The sequence below is a fragment of the Hyperolius riggenbachi genome, chromosome 1, assembly GCF_040937935.1.
Source record: "Hyperolius riggenbachi isolate aHypRig1 chromosome 1, aHypRig1.pri, whole genome shotgun sequence".
NCBI classification, from domain to species: domain Eukaryota; kingdom Metazoa; phylum Chordata; class Amphibia; order Anura; family Hyperoliidae; genus Hyperolius; species Hyperolius riggenbachi.
This window is the reverse complement of record NC_090646.1, coordinates 125,741,299-125,760,083: the sequence shown is the minus strand read 5'-3', so window position 1 is coordinate 125,760,083 and position 18,785 is coordinate 125,741,299. Positions and strand designations below refer to the sequence as shown.

Genomic DNA, 18,785 nt, shown 5'->3' with positions numbered 1-18,785 from the left:
TATGGTAAAATACATGAGGGTGCTTCGTCTCTGGTTCACTTTAAAGGTGCCCACTGCTCATACATCAGACGATGTATGGGCAGATCGACCAAGAGACAGATCTCTCTCTGATCCGAGAGAAATCTGTCAGCCGCCCATACACTGCAGACCAATTCCTGATCAATTTCAGCATGAAATCTCTCAGGAATCACCCTTGTTACACCGCCTCCGGAGCTGTTCCCCCAGTGAAAAATGTGCCCCCTTGTGGCCCACGCTGGCTCCATCTCTGGACTCTTCCGCACATACACACATCACACACGCACCCACGTATACACCGGCAATCACCTGTTGCAGCATGTTCATTCGACACATGCAAGCAATTTTGGCCTCTTTGTGGCACTGATTTTCATCCAATTATAATAATCGAATCGGATGGTCGATCAACTGCCTGGTCGCATAATGTATGGCCACATAAAATGTCCTCAGAGGAGCTTGCAATGTAATCCCTGCCATCATGTCTCTGTCCTCAAAGAAGTTTAGTCTAATTCCTGCCGTAATGTCACTAGTTATCCTCAGAGGAGCTTACTGTCTTATGCTGGGCATACACGGTCAGATAATTCTTATCAATCGAGCTGCTGAAGGCTCGATTGATAAGATCCAACCTGTCTGATACTCCGCCGGATCGATACTGCGCTCGATACCGGTGGGGAGAACAATGGGAAGAAACGAGCGGCTGATTAGCAGCGCCTGCGGGGATGAGCGGGAATCGATCCGCGCGCATCAAGCCACTGGCTTGATACCAGCGCAAAACTAACCGTGTATGCCCAGCATAAGGCCCGTTTTTCAAGAACAGTTGTACTGTATGCTCAGCAAGCAGTTACCAGGCAGCCGTGAGCAGTTGTGAGAGTTTGTGAGGCATTTCACTGCCTATCAACTGCTCATGGAAAAGGGCCCTAATTCTTGTCCTTGGAGGGGGATGTGCTGTATTTGGGAGGGGGTACAACTCAAGGGGGCACAATTTATTTTTTAGCACCTGACTCCAATGATTGGGAGCAATTTGCTGCACTGTATGTTTGCTGGGGAAAAGGTTTGTGTATGGGAAAGGGGGGGATGGGTTTGCTAGGACCCCATTGGTCAGGGGCGGCTGATGATAGTAGGCCTAGGGCGGTAAAAAGTACAAATCCGGCCCTGAATATGTGCTGCAGTTACATGCCTGATAATACATTGTAGTCTGGCCTGCTAGGCTGAGGATAACACCTAATTATATTTTAGGGCCACAATGCCTAATTATGTTTTGGGTGCTTACTGCTTCATTATATTTTAGGGGCACACTGCCTAATTATGTTTCAAGGGACACACTGCCTAATTGTGTTATTCACTGGGATCCTTTAATTAATTATATGGTTTAGACTAGAGGATATACAGCCTTATGTTCTTTCAGGTAATATGTTGCCCAATTATGTTTTTTGATTGGACACAGTAATGCAATTATGTTTGGGGGAAGGATATGCTGCCTAATTTTGTTGTTTGGGGCTACAATACTACCTTATTATTTAAAATATTGTTTGGAGGAATTGGTAACTAATTTATTATTAATTAATCGTGTTGTTTTGGAGGACATGTTGCCAAAATGTATTGTTTCCCTGATGTCTGCTTAGTCATGATCTAAGATTCTAGAAGTAGTTATTGTAGAAAAAAGCACATCCACCCTCTCTTCTGGCTTTTTGTATGGTAGTAATAACCTACTTTTTTGAAGAGAGAGAGAAGAGAGAGAGAGTGAGATGTGTGTGTGTGTGTGTGCGTGCGTGCGTGCGTGCGTGTGTGTGTGTGCGCACGCGCGCGCGCCAGAAGACTTTCCATATGAACAGGAGGGAGGCACCCTAAAATGACAGCTCACACTGCTGCTGCTAAAATTCCCAGCAGCGTAAAATACTATTCATAGCAACTCGGAGGAGAAGTAATTTGAGATTGGGAAATTGCCAGAAGCCCAATGTACTTGTGCTCAGGGACTATGCGGCCGACGCCGAAAGCACCTGCTTTGCCAAAAAAGTATAAAGTTCTTAAAAACTGTTGAAAAGGTAAGGGTAAACTTACCTCAATAAAACAGTGTCTAGGGCGTCATGGGTGGTGACACAGACAGTTAACCCTTCACACACTCACATGCAAATGTTCATACAAATGTATTCACAGAAATCAGTCATCCAGGAACCACTGCTATCCCTACAGATAAGGCCCGGTTCACACCGGCAATTAGTGGCAAACAGATTCTTAAAAATGGATCTGATTACTGGTCGATCGGATCCATTTTCCCTCCGTTTGCCATTCAGCTGCTTCCATTCCATTACTCCATATCTCCCCCAGACCCCCATCAACAAAGTGAATTTTGCTGCCTAGAATGGTCCGTTTCTTCATTAGTGTGAAGAAACATTCCGTTTTCTCATTGCCCCCAGTGCAGTGCTTCAGCTTCTGTTTCCACTCCACTGGGAAAAATTGCTGCAGAGCAAAATATGCGGCCCGTTCAGTGCAGACCATTGTGAATGGATCCATAGGTTAACATTGCATCTGTTTGCATCCGTTAGGATCCGTTTCGTTAGGATCTGCGAACTGACCATTTTTAACGCTAATGTTAACAGGGCCTACGTTAAAGGCCAGGTCTTAGTACAAAATAATCCATTCTCTTGCGTAGTCACCTTCACCGTGTAGAGGTACCCCAGTATTTGTAGGTGTCCTAACTCTGGCTCTTGGGTGGTGACAGCACACTATCCTGCCTAGAGCAGCAAATGACTAGCAATAGCCTTACACTGTGCATTTGATGCTTTCTATTAGCACAGGGATATACAGTATGATGCATATTATATGTTTGCTGTATGTAAATTATGCCCATTGTGTAACCCCTACCCACAATTTGTTGTGACTACATCAACACAGCACCCCACAGCACTGCCCATTTTATCTGTTTAATGTGCCCAAGGAGTTCATTGGATCCTAGCAGTGTCCTCCTTGTTTATAGAACTGGAACCATAAGGGTGTTTTTAATTTTCTTTTTGGAGGGCATATGGGCAAAAAAAATAAGATAAATAAGTTATTCAGACCTGTCTTTTAAGAAAGAAGGCTAAAAACCTCTAGATATTTACATTATTTTAACAGTGTAGATATTTTCTTTCTCACACATTTGTCTGGGCTCTGATGAAATCCCCTTAAAGCACTCTAGCACCATCTGGTGACATTTCATTGCAACTCCTAGAGAAACTTTGTTAGGATATTAGGGGTTGTAAGGTATTACATTCAATAGAGAGTTTGCTGCAGCTAGCAACAAGTATAAATAACTAAATATGGCTATTATAATAAATATAGATCTGTGTGGCAGTGGCATGGCAATAGGGGTTGCGACCTTACCGGGACTGCCGTATTAGCCCTTTATTGGTTCTATGCTTGTAATGATCACTTCTATATATGCTTTGAATGGTAGTAATCATTAACAAACTGTTCCCCTCCTCTGCCTGCACCTCTGACACTGTGGTTGTCCTTGGCAGGTTTTGGTGTGCCGTAATAATTGAGTGCTGGGGGTCCCCAATGTAAAGCTTGTACTGGGGCCCATAGCACCTTAGCTAAACCACTGTGGCTATTACAGGTTAATGCAGAGTAGAGCTCAACCAGACAAATTAGGTCATTTCGGCACCCGGCGCTCAGCACCAAGCACCGAAGCTGGGCACAGCCATAGCACTAGTGCTATGCTGCACACCCCACGCAAGGGTAATTCGGGTCTCCAGCTATTGCCAAATCCCGAATTACATCTCCTTCCGAGTTGCTACAACTTGAAGGGGAAATAGTATTTAACACAGCTGGGAATTTGAGCGGCAGCAGTGTAAGCCGTCATTTGGCTCACTCTGCGCCCAGTTCAAGCGCGGCAGAATAATACTATGAACGCCAACCAAACCATGTTATTTAATAAAGCCTGTGGTATAATATTATGAAACCAGCTGGTGGCCTATGCTACTCTGCGTGGGACAGTAGTGTGTACGCTATCTCTCTAGACACTGTGCTACAGGATGACGCACCATCTAATCAACACGGCGGCCAATCACGGTGGGGTAGAAGATGACGTTTCTGGTCATACATAGAGTGGACAGCTTGGAAATTATTATTACAGATAGAAAGTTCAAGTCTGCTATGTAGAGGTTATCTAGAATGTAAAATCTAACTCCTCGTCATTTGCTATTATACAGTATGTTAGCAATACACTGGAAGACATGTGCAATCAATTGGAACTGGTTTTAAACATTTAGTCTAGTAAAACGCTATAAAAAAAATAAGGAGATGTGGATGAATGTTCAATTGTTTTATCAGACAAACAATATTATTATTTTTAGTATTTATATAGCGGTGACATTTTCCGCAGTGTAGAGTATATTATCTTGTCCATTAACTGTCCATCAAAAGGGCTCACAATCTAATTCCTGCCATAGTTATATGTCTATGTATGTATCGTGTAGTGTATGTATCATAGTCTAGGGCCAATTTAGGGGGAAGCCAATTAACTTATCTGTATGTTTTTGGGATGTGGGAGGAAACCCGGAGTGCCCAGAGGAAACCCACGCAGACACGGGGAGAACATACAAACTGCATGCAGATGTTAACGAGTAAGGAGAAAAGCGCTACACCATAAAACAAGGTGCTATATACACTCAATATGTTGGCGCTGCCCCTTCTATTTAAATAATACAGTCTCTGCAGAAGGTAGCGCTTGCACAACTAACTATTGGGCAATAGTAAATGTTCAAGAGTTCATGTGGTCTTCACAGGCATTTGTTTTGAGGTCAGGTGTACACGGAGATCTATCTGCTGTGAGTACAGAAGGAGGAATAGTGGTGACAAGTCATTTTGGTGTGGTGGGTGACGGCCCGAAGTGTCCCAAGGCTCTAATAGACCTGAGTGGAGGTCTTTAAATCCGGTAAGTGTCTGCTAACAGGGTGTTGGTGGAGGTAGTAGGAAGATAGAGCAAGATATTGTGAAGGTTGCATTCCCCTCATTGGCAGATTTAGATTGTGTGAAGACCACATGAATTCTTGAACATTTACTATTGCCCAATAGTTAGAGTTGTGCAAGCGCTACTTTCTGCGGAGACTCTATGCAGATGTTGACCTGGCTGGGATTCGAACCAGGGACCCACGCTGCAAGGCAAGAGCGCAAACCACTACGCCACCATGATGCAATCATTGATCCAACGTGTCCATTCTTTATTAGAGATGCACACCTAATACACCTATTCTCAAGCCTGGATGGCTTTAGAAGGTTGAAAGGTTTGGAGAGATTAAAGTGTTTTGGAAGAGAATTCAAAGGATGGGAGAGGCTTGGGAGAAGTCCTGTATATGTAAGGAGGTCATTTTACTAGAGGAGAAGACTATTTAAGAACACATTTGTTAACCCCCTTGCCGGCCCAATTCCTGCGGCAAGGGGGCAGCGCAGCACTTCGGCGATCAGAGTAAGCAGGAAATCCCGTTTAGAACGGGATTTCCTGCTGGGCTTCCCCGGTCGCCATGGTGATGGGGCGGGATGACGTCACCGACGTCGGGACGTCAGAGGGAATCACGATCCACCCCTCAGCACTGCCTGGCACTGATTGGCCAGGCTGCGCAAGGGGTCTGGAGGCGGGGGGCGGCGCGGCGGGTAGCGGCGAATCGACATGCGAGCGGCGGCGATCGTAATATGCACGCAGCTAGCAAAGTGCTAGCTGCGTGCAATAAAAAAAAATATGCAAATCGGCCCAGTGGGTCCTGAGAAATCCTCCTGCGCAGGTTACCCCGAGCTGAGCTCGGGATAACCGGCAAGAAGGTTAAGTGTTGATCAGACATGATTGCCAATTTTTAAGAGCTCAGAGAGATCTCCATAGGAACCAACAGAGAACAGTGGAGATTTTTCATACTCTCTGTTTGCTACTTTTTCCACAGATTGTCACTGTATAAATTAACGGTACACAATGAAATTCAATGGACTGCATATGGCTGCAGCTTACAGAATAACCATTAGAGCTGATGGTCAAGTGATTAAGGTTTCTGATGACCACTTTAGGGTCACGTTCACAGTGGCCATTGCGTTGCATCCCGTGACAGCAGGAACACAACAGATCAGGACAGTGGCACCGCACATTTTGCTCGCTTTGCATACAGTCAATTAAAAGTATGCTTCACTGTTACTGTTAACACATGCGTATAGCAGTATAGTGCTGCCTTGACCAATTATACCGCAACACACCCGCTGCACTATGAACATCGCATAGGTGGTGCATATTTCAGTGCGGTAAGGCGCGTTGCAAAACAGATGTTACATCACACCACAATGCACCACAGGTATCAGAAAACTGTAGAACAAGTCTATAAAAGTGAAGAATGACCCCTTAGTGTTTGATGTATTTAAAAAAAAAAACTGCATCAGTGAGTAGTTTAGAATGCTTATTTTGAACTGTTTTAATGCTGCTCAGATGTATAACAGACTGACTACAAGGTAAATAATAATAATTGCTGTAATACAGGGGGTGTATCTGGGTAATATAGCACCTATGGCAAACACTGAAATCGCGCCCTACATACATTTAGCAGAAGTAGCTAGAGGTGCCCCCAGTATATGTAGTGAGAATTAGCCCCAGTATTATACATCAGAGGTAGCCCCCTGTATAGGTCATCAGAGTGAGCCACCCAGTATAAGTAGCGAGATAGCCAGAGGTTGCCCCGTAGTATAGCCAGAAGTGGCCCTGCCAGTATGGGTAATAAACCAGTTTAGGCTGCCCTCCCAGCATAGGTAATTAGATGAGTACCCCCCCAGTATAGGTTGCTAGAATTAGACGCCAAGTATAGGTAACAAGTGGCATCCCCCAGTATGGTGATGGAATACGTGGGGAGAGAAAGCAAGCATGGCGCTCATGGTGCTGTGGAGCCCATGGCATGAGCCATGCCTGCACCCCTCTAGATACGCCTCTGCTGTAATATGACATTCTATCACAGCCACAATCATCTTAAAAGCATTTGACTGGGCTGTTTATAAAGCTGTGGGACATTTTTTACACCTTTTAAAATATTAAGGCGATAGGTCCATGTATATAAGTAGTGGATTTAAAAGAGGTGTTTATACATTACCTTTTCCACCACTGGCCAGGGATGTACATTGCCAAGCATTGGGCAACTCTGGCCATGACTCTCAGGGCTTGAGTCACTGAACCCCAGTCCTCAGTAAAAATAACATAGCACTCATAATGCATGTAGAGCAACCCTCAATATGTACACAGTACACTCATTGCTTTTATACTGCACATACCACCATTTGTGTAACTTGTTTTGCACCAGACACAGACCATTTATATCATACTTTTCTCCTAGCAGATTCAACATATACAAATAAGAAGTACATTTTTTCCAGAGTAAAATGAGCCATAAATTACTTTTCTCCTATGTTGCTGTCACTTACAGTAGGTTGTAGAAATCTGACAGAAGTGACAGGTTTTGGACTAGTCCATCTCTTTATAGGGGATTCTCAGGGATATATTTATTTTCAAAAGCACTTAGTGAATGGCAGTTGCTCTGTCCAACTGCCAAAAAACTGTGTAGGGCGCAGGGAAGCCGGCCACCATCGTGGTATAAATCCTTTTTAGGGAATATCTTCATAAAGACTAAAAGCCTTGCTGAGAATCCCCTATGAAGCGATGGACTAGTCCAAAACCTGTCACTTCTGTCAGATTTCTACTACCTACTGTAAGTGACAGCAACATAGGAGAAAAGTAATTTATGGCTCATTTTACTCTGGAAAAAAATGTACTTCTTATTTGTCTATGTTTGCACAGATTTTAAATTTTACAATGTTTCGCTGTAGTGCCCCTTTAAGCCAGGATGCAAACCCTTGTCAAAGAGCTCAAATCCTACATCAAAGGCAACAGTCTTACCAGTACGCTATCCAGCTGTACTAGCAACCGATGTGCTGTGAGCATACACATAGAGCTATTGGCACAACCTGCACTACTTTACTTGCTTGAATACCAGTAACATTTTCATGCACTGTTTGCACATGGCAATTGTACCGTAGTTAGTGGAGATAGTGGATTACCCCATACAGAGTGACCTCTTGATTCCCCCCCCCCCCCCCCCAAAAAAAAGTTTTTGTACATCTGGACTGAGAATGTCTAAATGTAGCATGTGTATAACTGTCCCTCGATTATCATTTAGAGCTTCACTGTGGTGGATCAATAAATGACAAATAAGCATTTAACCACCCCTTTCAATAGGCACACACATATATATGTACTCCCATGTTACATGGCACTTCAGATACCTTTTCATGAAAACCCAAGGCGAGAAAAAAGTTCAGATTTACTTACCTGAGGTTTTCTTCCAATTCCCCGCAGTCTACCAGGCCCCTCGCTGTGCTTCCTATCCCCTCCTGTATGCCATTGACATTCTCTGGAAGGTCGCCATAGGCACATGCATGATCTAGGCTACGCGCCTCCTTAATCACACCTTCCTAGCTAACAGTGTTCTGCGCAGGCGCAGTTTAAGTCAGTATGAACTGTTCAAGCACAGAACACTCCCGGCTATGGGAACCCAATCAAGAAGGCCTGTGGAGTAGTCCTGACCAGAGTTGTGGTAGCAGATCTTTCAGAAGGGGCAGCAGAACAATGGAGTGGATCAGAAGCACAATGAGGGACCGATAGGCAGTGCCAGTAGGGTAACAATAGGGGCTGCAACCGCCACACCTATGGGGCCCAGGGCCGTTTTGGAGGACAGAAGGGGTCTCAGCATTAGGGGAGAGCATTGGCCACCTACATCCCCCCTTCCCTTACCTCGGGCTCTCCCCTTAGTGCCCCCCATCCAGCAGCAGCGGGCAGGAACACAGGCATACCTTCATGCGTTCCACCACGGAGGTCCGCTTTTCTAAGTGTCAGATGCTACTTCCTGTTTATCAGGAAGTAGCTCCTGCTTTGGGGGGCAGGAAGGGTTGCAGCATGAGGGGAGATAAACAGGAAGTAGCGTGTGGCACTTAGAGGATGGGGCCACTCCCCCCTTATCTGCCGATGTAGGTGGCCAATGCTCTCCCCTCATGCTGCGACCCCTCCTGCCCCCCAAAACAGCCCTGAGTGGGCCCCAGGGGGAGGGGGCATCCAAATTTTTGCAGGGGGGCCCAATGATTTCTAGTTATTCCACTGGGCATTCGGGGACAGGAAGAAGTCCCAGGTAAATAAATCTGAACTTTTCCCCCTACTTTGGGTATCTTCAGAATCAGAATCATCTATTTTCGCCAAGCATAACAGGGTTATGCCCGGAATTGGATTTGGCACAATACATAGCTCAAAAAGAAGACATACATAATAGATTCACAAGCATGCAAGAACATCAAGCAGAGGAACAACAATTACCATTTAAATTGTTCGTTCATGACAGATCATCCTGTGGTTCCTGTCCGCACACAGATCCTGTCTTACGTAAATTTAGTCAGACCTGAGAGATGGTCGATTGATTGGCAGTGTCACAGCTCAGGCCGTGATCCTTGATGGGGTGGGACTGTGGGAGTGCTTATGGGAGTATTTCGAGGAAGTTTAGGAGGCTGACAGCCGAGGGGAAGAATGTGTTCATGTGCCTAGCAGTCCTTGTTGAGATAGCTCGAAGCCTCTGGCCCAATGGGAGCAGATTTTTAAGTATAGATAATTCACTTACCTCAGGGAACAGTTTAGCTAATTGACACATTATGAAGCTTTTTTAAGTGCTTGCCTGAGAGTGTGTTTTGTCGTTAAGTAAGTGTGATAAAACAGAATTGTATGTGGATGAGTACTGGTGTTGAAGGCCTCCTCCCCAGTGTAGGAACGGTTGCCTCAGTTTGACATAGGTGGTCTCTTTCACCTCTCTTGTGAAACAGTGTTGTTTTCAGGCTGGATGCACAATGGTACATTACAGCATATCCTGAGCGGACACGTTGTGGTGAGTGCATTCACACTAATTACATCCAGCTCACCACTTTCGCTGCCATCGTCTACACCGCCATTCGAGTCTTCCTGCCTCTGATACCCCTGCTGGGCTTGGGTACAAGTGATAGTAAACTCAGAGCCCCAGCAGAAACGTAGGGCTACCATTGGCTAGATCAAGTGGTATCATATCTAGCAACAGGAAAAATTATCATTGGTCCACCACTCGGTGAGCCAGTGAAAATCCACCCTGGTGCTTGAGATGATTCTCATTAGTCTTTTGCAAACCAATAATAGCCCTACAGTTCTGCCGGGACTCCGATACCAACGCTTGTCCCCAAGCCCAGCAACCGTCAATGTACAGTACGGACCCGGATGGCGAATGAAGACACAGAAGATGGGTGAGTAGATCCAGAATGGAGAGGGAGAAACAACCTAGTGGGAATGGACACTGCCCATTCCAATAGGCTTGCACTGATTCTGTGAGCATCACAAAAATCGTGCCAGCCGCTCTGGCTTCCACTTCATTCTGCTCCATTAAAATTGGGATGTGTAAACAGTTCCTATGTTTAACATAGGATCCGTTTACACATCCACTCCCTTCCCACTGTATTTGAGCATTTTTTGGCCAGTGAGAACAGGCCTTTAGGCCTTGTGCACACACTAGAAGAAAGTCAGTTGAGGCGGCTAATAACGACTGCCTCTGCCAAGAGCTTGAGTACAGCGGCCCCAATGTCATTGTTCACTCACCCTGCCCACTCTGTGACATTTCTTGTGCAGGGCTCAGTTGCCCCACCCACACACACAGAGCAACAGAACGTGTCGCTAGCCTGGAGGCTAGCAACTTCAGTGTACAATCTCAGCCCTGCACTGTCGCCCATGTGAACCAGTCCGAATCCCTTTCTTTTTTTACATTTCTTGTATGTGTGTACAAAACATAAAGGAGTAGCTCTTTAACCATTTCAGCTCGTGGGTATTTTCACCTTATGGACGAGAGGAATTTTCCCATTTCAGCGGTCCTCCCTTTCATTCTCCAATAACTTTATCACTACTTATCACAAAGAAATATAACTATATTACTATAGCTTGTTTTTTCTGCCACCAATTAGGCTTACTTTGGGTTGTACATTATGTTGAGAATTATTTTATTCTAAATGCATTTTAATGAGAATAATGAAGAAAGAAATTGAAAAAATAATTTCTCAGTTTTATTTCGGTTTTTATAGTTTTAAAATACCACATGCTACCATAATTAAAATCCACAGATTTTATTTGCCCATTTCTCCCGGTTATTGCAACGTTAAAATGATGTCCCTAGTATAATGTAAGTCAGTAGGTGTAACTTTACTATTTGGCCACAAGATGTCCCCGCTGAGCAAATCCTATGTAGCGTATAAGTACGCTACATAGGAAACAATGTGTTGCTACATTGTAACTAGGAAAGTGACACAGGCTTCAATAGAAGCCTGCGATCACGATGCCCTGCGGGGAGATTAATGAATGGGAACTTTATTCCCATTCATAAATCTAACTGTCGGTGGCAGAAATCGGTGACGGAAGGAAGCATGGCGGCTCTACTTAAGAATAAACACTGTTTTTGAACAAAAACAGTGTTTATTTTTGGCGGACATGTACGGATTGGCACAGGGGACTTTTGTCCTCTGGAGCCATTTCCCCCTGCTCCCAGCAACATCGTGATCGCGGGCATCCGCCCGCACAGCCCCCCAAACTGCAGGGACGTGACTAACGCGTCCCTGCAGCTGTAGCAGCTGCCGCTGCGGATTTGAGGCTCACGACCGCGCGGCATAAATGGTTAACAATGACTTACGGTAGGCAGTAATAAAACCTAATAATAGTTCTAATCCTTTCATATGCTATAAAAATATTTGGGGGGGGGGGGGGGCTGGAGTTCTTGTTTAAAAAAATAGGCATAAAGATAAATCTTGCTTCTTAAAAACTGTTGTGTTCCTGTTGACTCTGCTTCAGCTAATGTTCAGTTTAGCACATAGAAATGCTTGTTACTGTGTACCTGGCTATTTTGACATGTAGCTAGTCTGTAGTGATTAACATTATTACAGCGTGCAGATAAGTCAGTGGTCTATAAATACATCTCCCATCTGTTTTAATTCTCATTGTGCTTCCCCTCCACTTATGATAATTACAACATATGCACTTTGCCTAAGCCACGTAATGAAACCACAAAAGCATTCAGTGGGAAACCTCCTACATTATTTATCCTGCAGAAGGGATTTCTAGTGCTTAGCTTGCAAAAAAGATGAATAATTTAAGAACGAGGCTAAAGCAGGTTGCAACAGATGAAACTGGAAATCAAACTGACATAAGAAACATCACATGAAGCAAACGTGGTAATGCGTGGAGGATATTACATTAACATCATTTATTCCCTTTCTGCTGGCATGATGCACCATTGATGCTATTACTAATATATGCAGTGGTTCAAGGATTATCACTTCCTCATCTTCTCATTCTTATAGGATTCCTATAGGACTAATTTCACTGTACACCAGGAATGCATGTAATCTAGTTTCAAAGGGAATTGAAGGGAGGAGGTACAAGTTTAGCATATATATCTCCTCATAACTACAGGGAAGCGTACCCTGCAACCGCAAGGAGGCCCAGAGCTGTAAGTGGGCCCCAACTACCAGAGCCAGGGACAAGGTCCTCTAGCACCCAAGGCTGAGACATCAAAGTGCGCCACTCCATCCCATTTCTCTCTGCTTCAAACACAATAGGGGAATGATAGCTGAGTGAGTTGTGTGCCCGCTCCTACACTGCGCCCTGAGGCTGGAGCCTCTCTCGCCTCTGCCTCGGCCCTTGCAACTACTACTCCACTCCCTCTGCTGCAGGGGTCCATCCTTCATATCAGGTGTTTTTGTGGCTACACTTGTTTATGACCCTTGACCCTTTTAACCAGGGGTAGGCAAGGGAACGAGGAATGGGTGTGAACATTGGAAGGCCACATCAAATTCTTGCTGGGGGCCCCATGACTTGTAGTTATGCACCTGTATATCACCCCAAAAGATTTTTTTACAAGCAGGATTTGGTGTAATATTACAAAAAGCGTAGCCCATAATAAAAGTAATGATTAATGAATAACTTGTATATGTTACCACCAGATCCCACAGCTTGTGAGTGACTTCAGGATCTGACTGGCCAATACGCGAAGTGGCCGTGCTACTGCAGCCAATGCCAGGAGCACCAGACTGTGTCCTTCTCTCACATCTGTCTGCAGGGAGGAAATATACAGGGCTGCCTGTGCCTGCACTGTCCCCCTCCTAGCTGTGTGTGTGCACGTGTGGCATCTCCACCTTTCATTACAGCTTGTGTTTTACGGCAGCGCATACCAACGACACAGGCTGCAATAAAAGACCAGATATACCACACATGAGCACCCCAGGCACGGCTGAAACTTGTGCCGTTTTTGTCTTTCTTTGGGACTCAGCCGGCCAGCTCTTTTGCTTTCCTATTCTGGCTGGCCAAAGTCCAAAACCATCGGCCAAATGCTATTTGTTTCAAACATTGGCCGCAGTAGCTTGGCCACTTCGCATATTGGCTGGCCATGTTTATTAATATCACATTGATCCCTGCATGTATTGCACTTACTTTTTTACTTTTCCTAATCACCTTATCTTTTCCAACTCTTTAGAGTCTATCGAGGCTATCAGTATTGTTCTGAAGGACAGCTATCAAAAGATACATTTATATATCAACGCCATTAATAAATAGGACTGGGAAGCATACTGGCTACGTTTTGTGTTTATACTGCTATGCAGGCCAAACTTTTTATTAGCGGTCAGGGGATTTTCTTATAGGGCCTACTTCATATGGGGTATGGGGGAAGGTTACTCAGCCCACACTTTTTTGTATTGTGTGTGTGAATGGGGGGGGGGGGGGTAGCTTTACTGGCGACCCTACTTAGGGGTTGAAGGCAGCACTTGTTGTGGGGGTGAGTTGGGGTCCCTTGGGAGGGGGTCCCCATGAAATTTTCCCTAGTGATCCCCATGGGTTGTAGTTATGCCCCCGGGCTCCCATATCCTGCAAAAAAAATTCAAATACAATTAACTATGTAGAAATGTGTTTTTATTGATGTAAATATCATCTTTAAAAAATGTGCAAGTAATGACTGTTTGCAAAATGAGGCTTATCAAAGAAGCTTTGCTTGTTTCATGAAGTGCAGCTTCTGCAGCGCTGTAGGCCATTCTCATTGCAGGCTGTGCACTTTAAAGCTTTAAAAGAGTCCGTGAAGCAGTTGCGGAATACTGACATCTTGCTTCCATGGCACACTACACAAGGAACGAAGCCAAAACCCCCACAGGAGGCACATGCGTGGGGGTGCTGGACTCTCTGCAGGGGAACAAACACATACATTATTTCAATATAGTTTGCACTGTTGGGATAGGCACATGACAATTTCAAGGAATGCATATTTTTATAAGAGGTTACATGCTTTTGTCCCTATGTCGCCTCTTGTCTTGTCAGCCTCTATGTTACCTCTTGTCTCCCTCTGTGTCACGTCTTGTCCCCGTCTGTGTCACCTCTGGTCCTTCCGTGTCACCTCGTCTCCCTCTGTATCACCTCTTTTCCTCCTCTGTGTCATCCTGCCCCCCCCCCCCCCTCTGCTGTGCACTACGGGCCTGCATGGGTCTAATTTTTCAGACTCACACCAGCAGCCCCGCTACCCGCACTCAACCCACTACCCATTTTCTGGTGAATCTGGTACCTGCACCCGACCCGCAGACCTCCAGTCCCACAACCTGACCCACTTTTTCCATGTTATTATGAAATATACATTAACATACTCACTGGAAGGCTGTAAAGTTAGTGAAACCTATTTTTATACACAAACCAAAACCAAAAAGATAACTTTTTTTTTTGACTAAATTATGACTAAATTATCTCATGCTTGCTTGCTTTCACTACCCGCAATCCGACCCGCACCAGCAGGCCACTACCCCCAAACCGATTAGAATCAAAACGGGTACCTGAACCCGACTTGATGCTGGCCTCTACTGTGAGCGGCCCCTGGCCCCTTTTGCCATACTCCCATGCCAGCACAGAATCTCACCACCCTCCTGCAGGCCCCTTTGGCTTACCATGGTTACTTCTGGCCGATGCTTCTGACATCATGAGAGGCACCGGCTGGAGGTAATCATGGTGACAGGACACCGGCAGGAGAGTGGTTACTTTCGGCATGGGACCGGGGCCATGTGAGTACAGCAGAAGCACCGGGCAGCCCACCAGGGCCAGTGAGGCCCCCCACTTAAGTGAGGCCCCAAGCAGTGGCGTGTCATGCTTGTACCCTGGCAGTGCCCCTGACCATGCATAGATGAGACCATGAATCACTCACTAACCTGAGTGCAATGGCAGATAGAAAACAGACTAACATGCAATAAGTCTTTTATCTCTTGGAGTTGGATCAGGCCTACAAATGTTCCCCTACCACTGACCTTAACCCTCCTTTTCAAAGCCTAACCCTAGGGGCCTAGCATGCTTCTGTCTGTTTTTTTATCAGTCTGTAACCTTGATGTGTTGCTAGAAAGCAAAGGGATATTTACTGTATAGGCATAGGTAAATCAGGCAGATGCCTGGTGTGAAAACTGTAGGAAGGGGCACCACAAAGCTAGTCTTAGCACACTGCACTTTATGGAAATCTTATACTCAACTGCTAGTTCCATGAATAAAAGAAAAGGATTGATGGTAATTTTAACAACCACGGTAAATGGGCACTGCTGTCAATTGTTTCGTCTCTGATTGAATTTCTTGGACAACATTCTAACCTTTAAAGGACTTCCGAGGCAAGGGGGATTAAACAGATTGTACTCACCTGGGTCTTCTTCCAGCCCATAGCAGCTGTTTCAGTCCCTCGCCACAGCCCTGGTCCTCCTCGTTGTCTCGTTGGCCACCCGTAATTATCGTGACTCCGTCGGCATTCGGCTCTTCTGTGCCTGCACGTCATCTGACACGTACTGCACCTGCACAGTAGTTTGCGCAGGCGCAGTATGCACCAGATGACATGAACGCATGGTCATGAGTGCAGGTGCAGAAGAGCTGACCTGCCGGCGGTGTCACGATCATTACGGGTGGCCAGCAAGACAACGAGGAGGACCAGGCGAGGCAAGGGACTGAAACGCCTGCTAGATTTTGGAAGAAGCCCCAGGTAAGTAAAATCTGTTTAATCCCCCTCGCCTCGGAAGTCCTTTAAAGTGAGTGTTTACCATTTAAAAAATAAAAAAGTTGGATACTCACCTAAGGAGAGGGAAGGCTTGGTCCTAATGAGCCTTCCCTCTCCTCTCCCAGTGCCCGGTCCCGCCAGGGCCGGGCCGAGGCAGAGGCTGGAGAGGCTCCAGCCTCAGGGCGCTGTGTAGGAGGGGGCGCACAATTCATTCAGCTGTCATTCCTAATTGTGTTTGAAGCAGAAAGAAATAAGAAAGGGGGATACATGACAGTGATTGCAAGCCAGATAACTAGAGATTAAGGTGTTGGGGAGGTTAGGGGCCCTGGGGCACCTATTAGTCTAATAGCAATCAGTGTGTGAAGGCTGGGGTGGGAGGGATGGAGAGGCGCACTTTGGTGTCTCAGCCTTGGGTGCTGAAGGACCTTGTCCCGCCTCTGGGTCCCGCGCAGGATCCCCCGTGGCAGTATTCGACCAGTTCGGTCAAATACTGCCACTTCCGCATGCCGAAGGGAGCTTTCGGAAGCCTTCGGGAGCACTCGGACTCCCGAAGACGGGCCGCTCCATACTACGCATGCGCGAGCACCCTCTATGATGCACTCGCGCGTGCGTAGTATGGAGCGGCCCGTCTTCGGAAACCCGAGTGCTCCCGAAGACCTCCGAAGTCCCTACGGCGGCGGACGCGAACGGAGGAGCCAGCGCAGCACCGAGGGCACCGGGAGAGGAGAGGGAAGGCTCATTAGGACTGAGCCTTCCCTCTCCTTAGGTGAGTATCTGACTTTTTTATTTTTAATGTGGTACCCATTGGCTTTAAAGACCCAGGCTGTACATAAATAGTACAATAGTATATTATAATAGTATAGTATCATTATAACGTGGGTATACACATCTCAAAACTATTATTAGAAAGATTTGTTATATGGGTTCGCTAAATTTAGGCCAGTGAGATGTATACGGTCTGGTAATAATGTGTGTATCCTTTACAAACCTATTTTGAGTACCAACATTATTTCTATGTAAACTATCAATCTCTCATTGGTTCCCACAAAACTAATTGATGTAGGTTATATCTTCCAACTCACGAGATTGGGTTAGGGAGACAAAAGGTGCCTCTCCTGGGGCGATAAAATGGCCAGAAGCAGCCCTGAGAAAGCAGACAAAAGCACGCTAGTGTGTTTAGGCCTTTAGTTGTTATACTGTAATGATCTGCTCAGCTGCCTGTGCAGGCAGGCAGCTTTTTGACCATTGTTTAGGTTTGCATGCTGCAGGACTCTGGAAAGGAGAGCTTCTGTCAGTTTTGCAGCTTGTGCTTGCTGAGGAATTTGCATACGTTGTCATGCAAATTGCCTGGCCACATTCATTGGAGGCGTGTACTATAAGTACTATGTCTTTCCCACAATGCTTGGCTGGTCATAAGGATTTAGTCCTGTGTAACACTCCTGGAGGGGTGTCAGCCTTACTCTCTGTTTGAAGATCAGCTTAGAGTAATTCCTGGAAAACTGCACTAGGCAGGTTTCCTTAGTGCAGTTAGGATTGCTTATCTGTTTGTTTGTTCTGCTGCTATTGTCCTGTCCCAGCGGTGGTCGACAGGAAATGGTTCTGATCTCTGTTCTTGGAGTATAGCTGGTGCAGCGGTTGCTACCAGCTATCTCTTCTGATCTGTCTCACTTGGATCGCACTAGCATCTTGCGCTAGCGCTGTGGATCCTTCTGTTCTGTCTCCTTGGATCGCGCTGGCCACTTTCCGCTAGTGCTGTGGATCCTTCTGTTCTGCTACTCTGTACCTGGATCGCACTAGCATCTTGCGCTACCACTGTGGATCCTTCTGTTCTGTCTTCCTGGATCGCGCTAGCCACTTTCGCTAGTGCTGTGGATCCTATCTCTCGCTTGTTCTTGTTTTCGTGTGTCTGTCTTGTCAGCTACGAATGCTTGCTGGAGGCTCGGTGAGGTAACCGTTAAGCAAGCGCTCGCGTCCTCTGTTACATGTTTGTCTGTCAATGGTTAGTTAGGCGTGCTTGTCTCTATTGTGCTTAACCACTCTTTTCAACGTGGAGACCGCGCATGAACGCGTGCACTGTTGCGAATGAGTGCGGTGTTCGCGTTCAGTTAGCGTTTGTTATTTTCTGTATCTCCTTATTGTATGATTTGCTGTGCCTTTGCTATCCTCGTATTCTGTTCTGATCTGCCTTGTGTCACTTTTGGCAATCGCCTTTCTTGCGGTTGCGTTTCTGTTTCGTATCCGCTGTTGTGTGTGCGCTGTCGCGGGGTGGCGACTAGATTGGCGCACACACATACAACCTGTCCCTTTGCTCGTTCTCATTCGCAATCGCTTCCCTTGCGATTGCGTTCTGCGCTTTGTACAACTGCTGTCTGGCATTTGTGGAGGTACAGAGGATTGGTTCCTCTGCACTCCTCAGCGCCATCTGCCGACAGGAATTTCCCTCTACGGGTGCGTAGCACCTTTTGCTGGGTGCCTGCAATTATACGCTTGTGGAGGATTTTCCCCGTATCAGCGCACGCGTTGTGCGCTGATCACGGAGAAAGTTCCACAATCGTTACATATACATTAAAGAGTGGCGTAGCACCCCCTGTAGATTGTAAGCTCACAAGGGCAGGGCTCTCTCACCCTTTTGTGTCTTGGAATTTGCTATACATTTAGATCATCATCTTAAAT

The 18,785-nt window shown here is 46.0% G+C and overlaps 1 protein-coding gene and 1 long non-coding RNA gene across 2 annotated transcripts in view; one reads left to right on the top strand and one right to left on the bottom strand.

Annotated features, from left to right (window-relative positions):
• Positions 1–18,785, top strand: part of LOC137546161 (uncharacterized) — a 36,372-nt gene that overhangs the window by 11,703 nt on the left and 5,884 nt on the right. The gene's annotated exons all lie outside the window — the stretch shown is intronic.
• The window catches only part of GRXCR1 (glutaredoxin and cysteine rich domain containing 1), a 107,264-nt gene continuing 102,535 nt past the window's right edge, over positions 14,057–18,785 (bottom strand). The window contains exon 5 of the mRNA XM_068268230.1: positions 14,057–14,284. Within this exon, the coding sequence (XP_068124331.1) occupies positions 14,105–14,284 (180 nt within the window). The 3' untranslated portion in view covers positions 14,057–14,104. The remainder of the gene's footprint in view (positions 14,285–18,785) is intronic.